We start from the raw sequence: 13,253 nt of genomic DNA on the forward strand, positions 1-13,253 counted from the left end.
GTGTGGCCAGCTGTGTATGTATGTTTAAGTGGTGTATGTGTGTGTTTCTGCATGTGCTACTGGGAATACAAGTTCAGCCTAGCTACTGCTCGGAGCTGGGGGCATGGAGATGCAGCAGCCTTGGCTCCCTCAGGCTACCAGATCTGGCCCGATGTTTCTGTATCAATAGATACACATATTTCTATACATATGATATGTATACGATTACACATATACCTATACATATATAAGATACATATATCATATACACAGGTATATTTCATAGGGCATCTACATAGCACAGCATTTCTACCCGTAGAATTGAGGTAAGGGAGATTAAAGCAGACAGGCAACAGCTTCCTCCCAAAGCATTTGCACCAAAAACTTAAGTAAGTTACACTTTTCTTTCAGCGACTGCACATTTCTCACACTCTGCCAGTAAGCACATCTGTAGTGCAGCAGGGGGTACAGTTACAGTATTGGCTGGCATTCCTGAGATACCTTGAATCAGATAGGACAGGTAAGGGCGGCAGCAGAGATCTGCCAGTTCTCCTCTTTTTGCTGCGTCTGATTTCAGGTGCAGCTGAGCTAATACAATGATGTGCTGCAGGCACAAGGATGAATTCCTGTTTCCTGTCGCCTTTGCTTTTCTGCTCCCTTCTCTCCACCACATACACATTTTCAGGCATGGTGAACTATGTTCATTCTGCCTGTCTTCTGATACCCTGCCTTAAAAGGCTGCCACAGGTGATGGCTTTTTGGAGTACAGCCATCACCTGCAGGCAAGGATTTGGAAGACCTGGGGGCTTGAGTGAGGCTTGGAGGCAGAGTACTGAGCAGAGTGAGGCAGGTCAAGGGCTGGCTGGCTGGGTCTGCACAAGCACTGAGCAACACGTGGAAGCAGTCAAAAGCACCACCAGTGTTCAGAATGTTTGGAAACATGGAGACCTAAAACCAGGCTGACATCGGCTGCCGGTAAAATTAAGGCAGAAGGTAGCTTCAGTTCTGACAGCAGCTACTTCTGAAGCCCTAATTATTCTAGTAATGTGGGATAATTCAGACAAAGGGAGTTTACTCCTAAACCAGTAATACAGAATTTTGGGAAGAATTTTTACTTCATGTAAAAAAGTGAGGCACACAAGTAGCATGTTTTTAAACACAGTCTAAAAAGATAATGACAACAGTGAAGGCTGAAAAATGACCCTGAACTTTGGATGGGGGGTGAGGGATGGAAGTGAACGAAGTAAACAGATCAGCAATCATGTTGTGATTGGGTGAAATTTGGATTTAGGCATATTACCACTGGCCCCCGTTTCCCCCAGTGCAATGGGATGACAGCAAATAGTATCACGATAGTACAGCCCTTTCTAAAAAAGGCCACAGAGCCAGACTGCTAACCATATTTAGCTCTACTAAATTACAATTGGCACCAGCAAGCCTTGGTTGTCACCTACTGACATTTTGTTCAGCCCTGAAAATGAAAACACAGTTGCCTGCACTGTTTTAAATGATGCGAGTCACTGGGGACTTGCAGATAGGGAAAGATAAGGCAAAGCAGCAAGTTCATTGTGACTTAGGATCTCAGGGCCACTACCACCACAGTCAAAAGATGATGTTCTGTGTTTCTGAGGTGGTGAAAAGTGTTCATGTATGGCTTCAGGGTCACAAGAGGTGTCTTTGCAGCCAGCTAGGGTGAGAACCCACCAGGGAGAAGCAGTACCTGCCCCATCTCTACCCCGACCCTCACTGACAGGTAGTAGTACCTGTACATCTGTGCTCACCATGAGTATGAAACACTCACCATGAAACTCACCGTGAAAATGCTTTAATGGATCCACTCTGATGGTAAAACATGACTGCTCTCCTTTGTGTCCTCAGGTCTGGCTGAGAAAGGGTGACACTGGGAGCTGCACCCTTCGAGTTTCCTCCTGGTGGTGGAGGGGCTGGAGCTGGGGAGCCTCTTGGGGGTCCCTGGGAGGTGGGGGCTCAGATTTGGGCCATTCCTGCTCTTTCTGCCCACCCTGGGCAGACGGCTCGGAAACCTGCCAGCACTGTCTGCACCAGCTGCTGGAGCTGGTGGCGATGGGAGCCGGGGGCACGACAGCTCCAGCAGCAGAAACCCCAAAGCGGTCTGGGCAGCGAGGGGAGTTAAGTCATACAGGGTAAACCTCCATCAGAGAGTGTCAGGGAGCTGGTGCAGGACTCCGGGAAGGGGGCTGGTCCTTTCCTCTCATGCGGGGGGCACAGAGTATTCTTGGTTCTGCCTCTCCCATCTCCCTGTGAAGTATTGCTCCAGAAGTGACAGTGTTAACAAATACAGTGGAGGAGACTGCTCTGTAAGCTGAGCTACACGGTCACATGCACAGGTTTTATTTTTAACATCCCAAAACTACTTGATGTTTCTGTCTGGGCTTGCTCCGTGTCCTCCCATTTCTTGTCTCTCTTTGCTTGCAGCTCTCCCTCACCCACCTCACTTCAACCCAGCGGAGCGCAGCCAGGAGGGCAAGTGTGCGGCACACACAAAGGGACTCTATGATTAAGGTAAGGCTTTGTAAATCAACTTGGAGTTCTTATTGATCAAACCTTATGCAGTGCAATGGTTACTGTATCGAGCTATAAAAATCAAGATGTCTTCAAAACAGCCTTAGTAATTAAGATGAAGCGGAATAATCAGACACAAGACGTCTTAAATGACACCCTAACACAGAGGCAGCTGGTAACTGTGAACACTTCTGTTGCATGCTACTCTAAAAAAAGTCCTCCATAACTTTTTCAGTGGATTAGCCATAGTTTGCAGCACTGTATCTGGGCTTTTAAAAAACTAAGATGTTGATTTTAAGATGGGAGCTTCAGCAGCAGGACATATGATAAATCAAAAATTCAATTTCTGTAGTTTTCAAGAAACTGGGAGAAGTGAGACAAGGAGATACAGTAAGGGTCAGAGGAGAGGGAAGAGCAATCTTGTGGCAAAATGCTGACTTAAAATCTGGTGAGTTTTGTAGAGTCAGACTGCAAACCACTTCGGTAGTCCAGGCAATGAATGATGAAGTAATAATCACAAGGGTTACAGGTACTACTGTACCATTTAGAGTTGTGGCTGCTTAGCAATTTTTATTCAGGAATCTTTTCTCCTTTGTTTTTTTATGACTTAGACCTTAACCTGTAGCTCTGAAATTCTCTATACTGGGCACCTGCCTTGGGCTGGCTTTCTTTTGTTTTGCTTAAAACAATTAACCATTCCTCTGAGTTCCTCAAGAAGTTTTCAGAAAAGTATATAAATGAGATTATTACAGAGCATAAAATAGAACCTGAGGCCAAAGAAAAAAAAACACAGTTTGGACCTTTCTGGTTTTTTTTCTCACACTGCAACTAAATTGGAACCTGTTATTTTAAAGCACTTGCTGAACTCAAACCCAACCCTGTTTCCCAGTTACCCATGCAAGGGGAGAGTTTGCCTGGCTGTCCCTACGAAGGACAGCACAGGGACCCCTGACATACAGGAGGAGCAGCAGAGCAGCTCTGTGCCACGGCCTCCCCCTTCTCCCTGTCCCATCTGCCTCCCACACGACTCCCCAACACGTGGGCTGCCCCGCACTGTACCGCCAGCCCAGGGGACCACTTCAGCACCTGGAATTTTGGGGTGGGTTTGTCTCAGGTGAGCTATGGCTATGTTGCACCAGGTAGAGAGGAACAAGAAATACTGCTGAGCCAGGTGTCACAGCGGGGAGCGCTGTGCGGGCTCTCCCCAGGCGTGCCCTGTGCTGCCCACGCCTCCCGGCTCTAAGCTGCGCCCCGCTCCTCCAGTACCAGCACTAGCGCACTTCGCTGGGCAGAAATTGCACGAGCAAGTTTTGGTGCTGCTTTACTGTGTGTAGGTATCAGGCTGGATGGTGCAACAGCTTCTCCTGAGCTCATGGTCCTGCGTGCCAGGTTTAGGGAGCTGAAGAGAAGCTGATGTCTGTGAGAGCCTGAGCAGCAGGCATGCTCTGGAAGAAAAGCAAGGAACATAGATTGAAGCCTTTGCCAGACTGATGCACTATACTGTGGACCTACTGCATCCTTGTCATTGTAAAGTGTATTTTTTCCAACCTGTTCCAACCCAAGCAGTTCCAACCCGTTCAGTAACTCTGAACTAGTGGCTATTGCCATGACACACTGCAGCCTCAGCCAGCGGATCCCCAGCTAGAAAACACAGAGACTAGCTGCCTAATTGTTACAGCTTCGTCCTTCCACCTTTGGGCTTATCTAACAGGCCAGCTGTCTCACAGAAAACCTTTTCATTCCACGTCTTATACTGAGGGTTTGAGGTTCCCCAGAAGGATTGCCCTGGAATCAAAGTGCCCCTATAAAATCCATGGGAAACTGCTCAAGGTCTGAGCTTCAAAAACCCTTTGCCTTGCACATGCTCAGTAGAAGCTTATCAGTGTTACTGATGAAGATTTTGTCTATACCTTTTATTTGCCCTTTCCACCTAACCTGAGGTGTACCATATTCACTGCCTGACTCATTTAAAGCTTGGCTGGCAACACCCATGTGCAAGATCAGTCTGAATGAGCAGGTGTGCCACAAAGGACAGTGATTCCACATGGTGGCATTCTTGGATTTGCTTTTTATTTTGTATCGAAGGACAGGACTTTAGAAAACTCAGGCCCCTGAGAATCGTGTACAAGGGTGCTATGGTATGGTTTCTAGCAGCAGTGTTTTCTTCCTCAACTCCAAGAAATAAATATATCTGTTTAGCAAAATTGAGACCCAAGCCTGATTTCTTGCTGTGATTGTTAAGTGCATAGTAATTAAGGAAGAGTGCTGCATGGAGAGAGAAGAAAAACTCTGGTTTAAGGAGACTTAGAAGCTCTCCTAAAAACCATGATTTTCCAGCTGGCTCTGCTAGGGGTTTTGTGCAGAAGGCATCCAACTGCCAGTGAAACATCAGAACCTGAGCATCCCCATGCTTGCTGTGTATATATATATATTGTTTTATATAAAATATTATATGTAATTCTATTTATTTTCATCTTTCTGTACCTTAATTCTACATCTGCTAAATAGAAGTAATAGTATATTTTAGCCTCAAGTGCACCTCTGGTGCTGCAAAGATAAATTCGTTATTCGTTGTGAACCCCCCCCCCGAGTACTAAGATAATACGTATATTGAAAAACCCTATAAGGAAAATAACTCTGTATTCACATCAGGATTTAAGTATTATGATAAAAAAATGAGATAAACACAATATGCAGGGTAACAAGGATTAAAATAAATCAAGAATGGCTCCTATCTGGCCTATACACTTCACCAAAGCATTCACATTCCTTGAAAATATTTTTCTGCTGTAACATTATGTATAACTTTAACACTCTTGGCTCCAGCATTTGGATGCAAACTTTCCTGAGATCTTTTTAAGAGCTCCTTATCATGTTGTGAGTCTTTGAAAGATTGTTTTATGTTCATTTGCAATCTCATCTCAGAGGCACTCTTTAAGGAGATTATCTGGGGATTCTGGTGGCCCTTTTGGATGGTTCCTTGAAATGGGAGGCATCCCTTGACTCTGCGCGAAGAGCTCAGATACGATGTGTAACCTTAGTATGTCATATGTTCAGTCACACATAGCAAATGCCAAATGAGAAAAACAGTTATATTGTTCTGGCTGATTGACTGCAACTGAATTAAATACACATTTACTGAAAATAAATTGTAATTGGTGTATAAACTGTAAGGTATTGTCACTGAAAGATCTGCTCCAGACAGAGACATATCTGCAGTTAGTTAGAATAGCAGCTGTATATTTTTAAACCTTACCTGATTTGCTGTCATGACTGCCTAAAAATAAAGATTTACCAAAGTGGACGGACTGTGGGCTGCAATTTGCATCCTTTCTTTCCACACTAGCTTGAACATGATTCAAACAAGCATTTCTGGTTTGATTTTTTTTTAACCCAGCTCATATGAAATTTTGCAAGTTGCAGGGAAACAAGAAGTTTACAGGTTTAGAGAAATGTTTCATCACCTGACAGATCTGTGTGTCACCTGCCTCTGGATGTTACGTATCAGACTTACCAAGGCAAGAATTTGTAAACTTTCCACTCAGGGTTTTGAAAGCTGTAGTTTGTGCACTGACAATAATACCACCACCTAAACCACAGAGCTAACTAGATCATCAGTTAAAATACAGAGCTCCTCATTACCGGCACATCAAAATAGAAGCAGCATTCAAACCCTAATAAATATCAGAAAAATTCTCTGTCCCCCTTCCTGTCCTCCAGCTCCACAGATCTGACAATGAGAAGCATGGAAATCATTTGTCTGAAAAGAGCAGCACATGTAAGTTAGACATGAGGTAAACTCAACTGAAAAATACCTGAATAATGATGAAGACTGATTCTGGATCTGAATGCTCTGATACGGTCACTTTTTGTAAACAAAGCATGTATTTTCTTGCTCTACACGAGTGGCTGGGGTTTGTTTTGGCATACTGCAGTGTAAAAGCAGGCTCCTCTCCAGGAACTTTGCAGTCAGTCCTTTCTGTGTTTTGGAGAACCATAAGGCCTGTGCCTCTGCTGTATTTTTATTTATCAATTATTTCTCTCTGAGAGTTACTTTTGCAGTGGAAAGTATTGTTCACACGTTCATGTTTTTATTGCGATGTAATGTACCCAGCCTTCCTCTGACCTTATGCAAGTCATAGCTGGGACTATTTTTAGAGATTATATTTGCAGCAAAATGTTACAAGAATGAGAGCAGCAAGGATGCTGCCAACGCGAAATAAACCCATCTGTATCTCCTGCTCCTCTGAGCCATGCAAGAGTAGATGTAACTGGACAGCCCAAAGCAGGACAGACACCGCTCTAAACTGCATGTATTTAAGGGCTGGATGTGGCTGGGGCCACCCTGGTCAGACCCCTGGTGTCACCCTGTGCAGAAGCCAGTGCTTCCCAAGACAGGGCAAGGAATTTTATGATGAGTAGTTATGAAATATTATTTTTCTGCATTGCTGTCTCGAGCTCTTTCCGTGCAAAGGCAAGAGAACCTGAGCCTGGTACTTCAGAGTGTAAGTTTGTCCCAGGGTAAAGGGACCGCTCAGGACGTGTTCCTGTACTGCGCAGGACCGAGGGGAAGGGGCTTGATTCATCAGGAGGTGTAACTGTTATCGGTCAGCATTGGAAGTTGCAAAGGGTGGAAAAAAGATGAGTTGAGCAATTGATGCACATCAAATTCAAGCACAAACGGGTGGTCTGTAGTGACTGCAGGAACCCACAGGCATTGCCTTTCCCAGACATCTTTCCTCCTCTGGTGTTGCCCGTGACTTCCATCGCCCACGTGTGAAAGAGCAGCAGTTAAGACAGTGCCTTCGGGAGGGGAAGCAGCTTCATGGGCGCCTCTGCCCTGAGCCGGAGCCCGCTTCCCCCGCGGCACTCCTCGGGGCAGGCCCCTTCACCTGCCACTGCAGAAGCACTTGCATCTACGTCAATGACACTGCTGTCGTTTATTTAACCTTAGGAAAAAAAGCAAGTGTAGATTATTTTACTACCAATATCTATTTTTCCCCAGAGAAAATGAGAGTTGCGGGGCCTATGTAGTTCCTACTGCATAGAAGGGTGGTGTGGGAAGACTTGTCAAAAAGCTTTTTCTCATTTTCACATTAAAAAAAAAGTAAAAAAAAAAGTGCACCAGGTTCTGTTTGGAAACAGAACTCCAGTTCCTCTTTATTGTTTCCCTTCCACAGACATTTGCAGTAGGCTGAACCAAGCCGGGGTGCAGCCCTAAAGCAAGGAGCAGAGAGGCAGAAGCTGGGAGTTTTCAACTTGCAGCAGCTCCTCTTTGGGCCAAGTTACTGGTTCCAGTTGAAGGTATCCAGGGAAGCAGCTCCAAGTAGTGCCTGAGCAGCCTCTCGTTCCCTAATCCAACAGCTGTACACAAGGGGAAGGGACCACAGGAGGTCCTACATGTTCTGCCTAAACAGCGTCTCGTACGGATGTTGTTGAAGAAGCCTGCTGGGCTGGCCGGACTTCTGGGCTGGCCCAGAACATTGTTCCTTATGCTCTTAGCTTTTTGACAACAGAAGGCATGCCTCACGCTAACCACCATCTCCATTTACTCGCTGTCAGACGCTGTGCTTCTGTTTTCTCATTTTTAGGAAGGATTAACAGCTATTGCCAGAAACTCTTGCAAGGGTAGAGATATTATGAGTGAGGGACCGGTGCCGGTACATGACTGTATGGAGCTGGCAGTCATTTGCCTACAGCCTTATTCCCACTAGAGGCACATATAAGCACCTAACATGTAGAAGCCAAGCATGGGCACGGAGGGTCTGCAGCCACCCCAGCTCCTTCGGGCAGTAACTCTTGTCTTCTTGTCTTTGCTACACAGCGCCGGGCTCAGAAAGCTGCCCTGGGCCAGCACAGGCACTGCGAGAGATGCTTCAGTCAGCACTGCCGCGTGCCGGCTGAGCCCACCGTCTCCTGCGTGGTGATCAGCTGCCGCCTCCACTGCGGGGCCACCTTCCACATGTGCAAGGAGGAGGAACACCAGTTGCTCTGTCCCCTAGAGCAGGTCTCCTGCCTCAACGCAGGCTACGGCTGCCCTTTATCCATGGCCCGCTTTAAGCTGGGGAAGCACCTCCAGGTCTGTCCAGCCAGCGTGGTCTGCTGCTCCATGGAGTGGAATCGCTGGCCAAATGTGGATTCGGACACCACCCTCCACAACAACATCATGAAGGAGACCTTGAACGAAGAATGTCTGGACACAGCCTTGGCACTCAGAGACCAGAAGATACTTTTCAGGACTTTGAAAATAGGTGACTTGTTTCCAGAGTGGAGGAAAAAGGATGTGGCGGAAGGGCTGGTGGATGAAGCTGTGGGTGGGGAAGAAGGTGCTGTGGGAGGAGCAGCCTGTGGTTCCCAAGAGGGTGACAACCAGTTGCCCGAGCTCAGCCAACGCGAGCGTGAAGATTTAGCGAAGGACAAAGAGGGAATGGATCTGGGGAGTTACAAAACCTGGGAGAACATTTTCAGCAAAGAGCTCCTGGCTTGCAAGGTAACAGGCTCGGCAACCAGCACAGAACAAGCGGTGGAGAAGGCTTCCAGGAAAACAGCATCAGCCCCGTATGCTGCCAGCTCCACGGAGAAGGCAAAGGAAGGACCTAAGGGCACAGACGAGGCAAAGGACCAAAAGCCTGAGCAAGTAACACCGAACACAGAAATGACAGGACTGGCTCCCTGGCAAGAAGGGGTCCTGGAGAGGCTGAAGAACAAAGTTGGTATAGGTGACTACAACATGTATCTGGTACATCACGGGGGAATGCTCATCCGCTTCGGCCAGCTAGCCGCTTGCACTCCCAAAGAAAAAGACTTTGTCTATGGCAACCTGGAAGCTCAGGAGGTGAAGACTGTCTACACCTTCAAAGTGCCAGTTAGTTACTGTGGCAAAAGAGCACGACTAGGAGATGCAATGGGCCACAAGATGCCAACTTCAGACAAGTCTGTGGATACCTCAGAATTGGGACTAAACCTAGAAGAACTACCTAAGGCAAATATAGTTACAGCCACCCTGCTGTGTGCACTGGAAAAAGAGCTGAAAGGCCACGAGATCTCTGAAGCAAGAGGTATCGATGGGCTCTTTGTGGATTTTGCAACACAGACGTACAGCTTTCCCCTGGAGCCCTTCTCCTCCAATGCTGTTCTAGCAGATACTCTGGATGAAGAGAGCCCACCAGAACTCCACATGGAGCTCTACACTGAATGTGTAACCAGGAGGCACAACAAAAGCAGTTCAGCTTTCACGTTCACTTGCAGTCATTTCTTCCGGAGGGATGAGTTCCCGTCCCACTTCAAGAATGTGCATGCTGATATTCAGTCATGTCTGGATGGATGGTTCCAGCATCGCTGCCCACTGGCCTACTTGGGATGCACTTTTGTTCAAAATCCTTTCTGCCCCGATGGACTTAAGGCCAAGGTTATATACAGCAAGCCCCTCAAGACATTTGCTATTAAGCCAGAGGTGGACCCGCTCCTTGCTGAGTCAGGGAAGTGCAGTCCCACGGTGGCTAATCAACAGAGGAGTAAGGACTTGCTGAGCAGCCTCCCGCTGGAAGTGCTCAAGTACATCGCGGGGTTCCTGGACAGCTTCAGTTTATCTCAGTTGTCCCAAGTGTCAGTGCTGATGAGGGACATCTGTGCCACTCTTCTTCAAGAGAGAGGAATGGTCCTGCTGGTCTGGGAGAAAAAAAGATATTCCCATGGCGGTACTTCATGGAAAGCTCACAAAAAGGCAAGTGCCTGTGACACTGGGAAACAGACATCCAGGAGTTCTCCCCAGATAAAGCGTGAGCATAGTGAGGGACACTGTGTGTGAGCCTGCAGGTGTGGGGAAGCTTCATGAGGTCACGAATTTGCACCACAGTTGTCAGGGGTCAGGGCTGTAAGATGGAATATGTCTAGCGAAGGTAGGAGGGTGTCATAGACACCCCTGACTAGCTGCACCTCCCCACCTGAGCTCGTCTTGGCTAACCGGTTTGCACATGCACCAGTTTTGGGCACTGGGAACTGAGAATTCCTGGTACTTAAGGGTTGCACATGGACTTTGGAAGAACTTGATGCTCATACTTTTTTGTGTTCTTTACAAGCCAATCTAGGGCATGTCAAAGCTAAAACGTGCTTTAAAACACCAAAAAGGTAAATAACAAGGAGATAGGGCTATGAAGGGAGCTCAGGCACTCGCATCGACCCCCCAGGGCTGTTGTGATGTGCCAGGAGTGCCGGGAGTGCCAGGAGTGCTGGGAGTGCCAGGAGTGAGTGCCTGGCGCGAGGGTCGTGGGCACCCAAGGGAGTAGGAAGCGCCTCCTGCGAGGCTGGGCGCCCGCGGTCTGGGCTGGAACATCACCGCCTGGACGGGCTGTGCCTGGAAGAGGTACGGACACAGCTCAGAGTCGTAGCTGAGCAATAGCTGTTATGGGGCGGCTTCTGGCCAGCTGATAGAATAGCCCGGGAGACTGGCACGAGCAAGCAGACAAGGCAGAGATCTAGGACAAATGATTTGGGGATCCAGGGAAGACTCCCAGAAATGATCTCAGGACCTGGATTTCAAGCAGACGACTGAAGATTACTGCCCATTGATTCTTATGAAATAGAAGCTTAGCACTGTTTATCACTCTTTATTAAGAGAAAGTACTTTTTATTAAGAGAAAGCATGAAGCATGGTGAGTTAAAAATCTGTGTTACACAAAAAAGTTTGGTGGCTGCAACTTGAATTAGCCCAATCCAGAACAGGAATTAGCCACTGAAATAATTTACTAGAGGATGTGGCTTCCTTCAGTAAAAGGAAAAAATTCCAGCTGAGCAATCATATAGCAATTAACTTCAGTTATTGTAGCACAATTTCAAACCAACAGCATTGAGTTTAAGGACTGTCTAACAATCTAACCCTTTTCACACTAGCTCTCTGTACTGACCACACAGGAGTCTTGTTTCCAGTGCACAGACTTTGCTCGAAAATGTTCTGTTTGTAATTAGTCTGAATTTCTTGATGGCTGTGTATAATAGCTATGATTGCTTAGGACTAGGACAGGGCCAGGTAATCTGTAGCACAGCCACCGACTGTCCTTCTTCCACAGGAAGGAACGGCTTTAGGGAGAAGAAACCTGCTATAACTTTAAAAATTCATTTGATTTAATGATATACAGCAAATATTAAAGTGACTTAATCACAGTCCTATCACTACATGCTAGTGTATCACCAAACGGTATGTGGAATCAGAAAATTTTAGCTGCACGTTTCTGTTTTTTACATTTCCCAGGCTTGTTCTGGTGCTGGGTAAATAACAACAGCGTTGTAATGTCAATTACTTTGAAGTGCTTTGGAAGGTCGTTATGAAGTCAGGTTTCTCTGAGATGCTGTCACACAAGCATGCTGTAGCCACTTTGCTTTATGAACACCCTGGATCACACTGCATGTGTGATGGAGCTTTCAGCAGAGGTGCAGTGGTCAGGTGTCCTTGTGTCCTGCACTAGATTGACACCAAACCCTGCAGAAGGACATTTTCCTGTTAAAAATGGCAGGTGATGCCTTAAGCAGCAAACCCAGTACAAGGTCCATGACAATACAGACCCCATTTTCACTTGCTATGCCACCCCTGCACGATCAGATGTTTGCTAGCCTGTCCAGTACAAGTGATGCACACCCACTATAAGCATATATAGTCTTTTCAAATCTTCTTCTATTTTTACCAGCATTCCCATTTTTTCTCCCCAATTTCTCTCCCCTTTCCTGTATCAGATCTGGCAGTTCAGCAGCCTGTTCTCCCGAGTTAACAAATGGCAGCGCAGCAACATCATGTGCATGTCAGAGCACCTGAAGAATTGTCCCTTCTACCAAGTGGAGCCCCGGACGGACCCCGTGATGCTGGCCGGCATGTGCGAATCTCAAGAGCAGACTCAAAAGACTTTGGTTTCTACCTTCAAGCGCAGAGTCTAAATAACCTGCTCCCGCTCTGCCACACTCCTTTCAGGGCCCTTGAAAAGAAGATTTGGGAATTTGGGTGTAAAGATTGTTGCTTCCAACTCTCCTTTGGACATACAAAACTGGCTTCTCCCCAGCTGTGTTTGAAATCTCCTGCATCTTTTTTTTTTTTTTTTCTTCCCTTGCACTAATTTAACTGTTAAAATGTCAGCCACTCCTCACTGATATCACATGCTTTCTGTTTATGTTTCTGTTCCTTGCTTAATACAGCATCCTGAAGAAAGCAATAAGGATCTTGTGTGAAAACAGCATCTTTGCAACCTGGAAGGTAGGCTGCCGCTCCCGTCCCTTGTCCCTGCGAGAAGCAAGAGCAGTCGTACCTAGCTACGAGGTCTGAAACACCTCGGCTTTACTGGCAAAGCCAGGGTCTAGGAGCATGGGTAGACACCATCCTGCCTGGCAGACCTAGGGGCTGCTGGTCTGTCCTCAGATATGGGCAAAAGAAAAGGAGCCCCCACAACTAAGTGGATTAATTAGAACTCCAGTTCTAATCTTCTAGGCTCAGGAATTTGCTGCGCAGCCGCAGACCGTCATTTAAGACCCCGATGCAGGCAGGCTGCCCAGCTGAGCGCAAAGCTAAAGCCGAGCTCAGGGAAGCGTCCAAACCAACCCAAAGCGAACAGACTTGCTCTTTGTTAGAAATCACCAAGTAGCAAACACTTTCAGGTGTTCAATTGACTTTTTATATTTTTCAGTTAATAACATTCTCTGTTTTATTTAAAAATCCATTGAAGCCATCAAAGGCTATTTGAAGTCAATTTCAG

The 13,253-nt window shown here is 46.7% G+C and overlaps 1 protein-coding gene across 1 annotated transcript; it reads left to right on the forward strand.

Moving 5' to 3' along the window:
* The first annotated feature begins 2,029 nt into the window (after positions 1-2,029).
* Positions 2,030-12,883, forward strand: FBXO40 (F-box protein 40). The gene is made up of 3 exons (XM_037387407.1): positions 2,030-2,520; positions 8,345-10,243; positions 12,247-12,883. Exons 1-3 carry the CDS (start codon positions 2,512-2,514, stop codon positions 12,442-12,444), a joined length of 2,106 nt encoding a protein of 701 aa, XP_037243304.1. The 5' UTR covers positions 2,030-2,511; the 3' UTR covers positions 12,445-12,883.
* Positions 12,884-13,253: the final 370 nt, after the last annotated feature.

The sequence above is a fragment of the Falco rusticolus genome, chromosome 5 (assembly GCF_015220075.1).
Source record: "Falco rusticolus isolate bFalRus1 chromosome 5, bFalRus1.pri, whole genome shotgun sequence".
Taxonomy (NCBI): Eukaryota; Metazoa; Chordata; class Aves; order Falconiformes; family Falconidae; genus Falco; species Falco rusticolus.

What these genes read in the sequence shown, in the direction of transcription:
- FBXO40 (XM_037387407.1), top strand. An exon ending in CATGGAAAGCTCACAAAAAG is followed by an intron (nt 10,244 to 12,246) that starts GCAAGTGCCTGT and finishes TTCCTGTATCAG; the next exon opens with ATCTGGCAGTTCAGCAGCCT.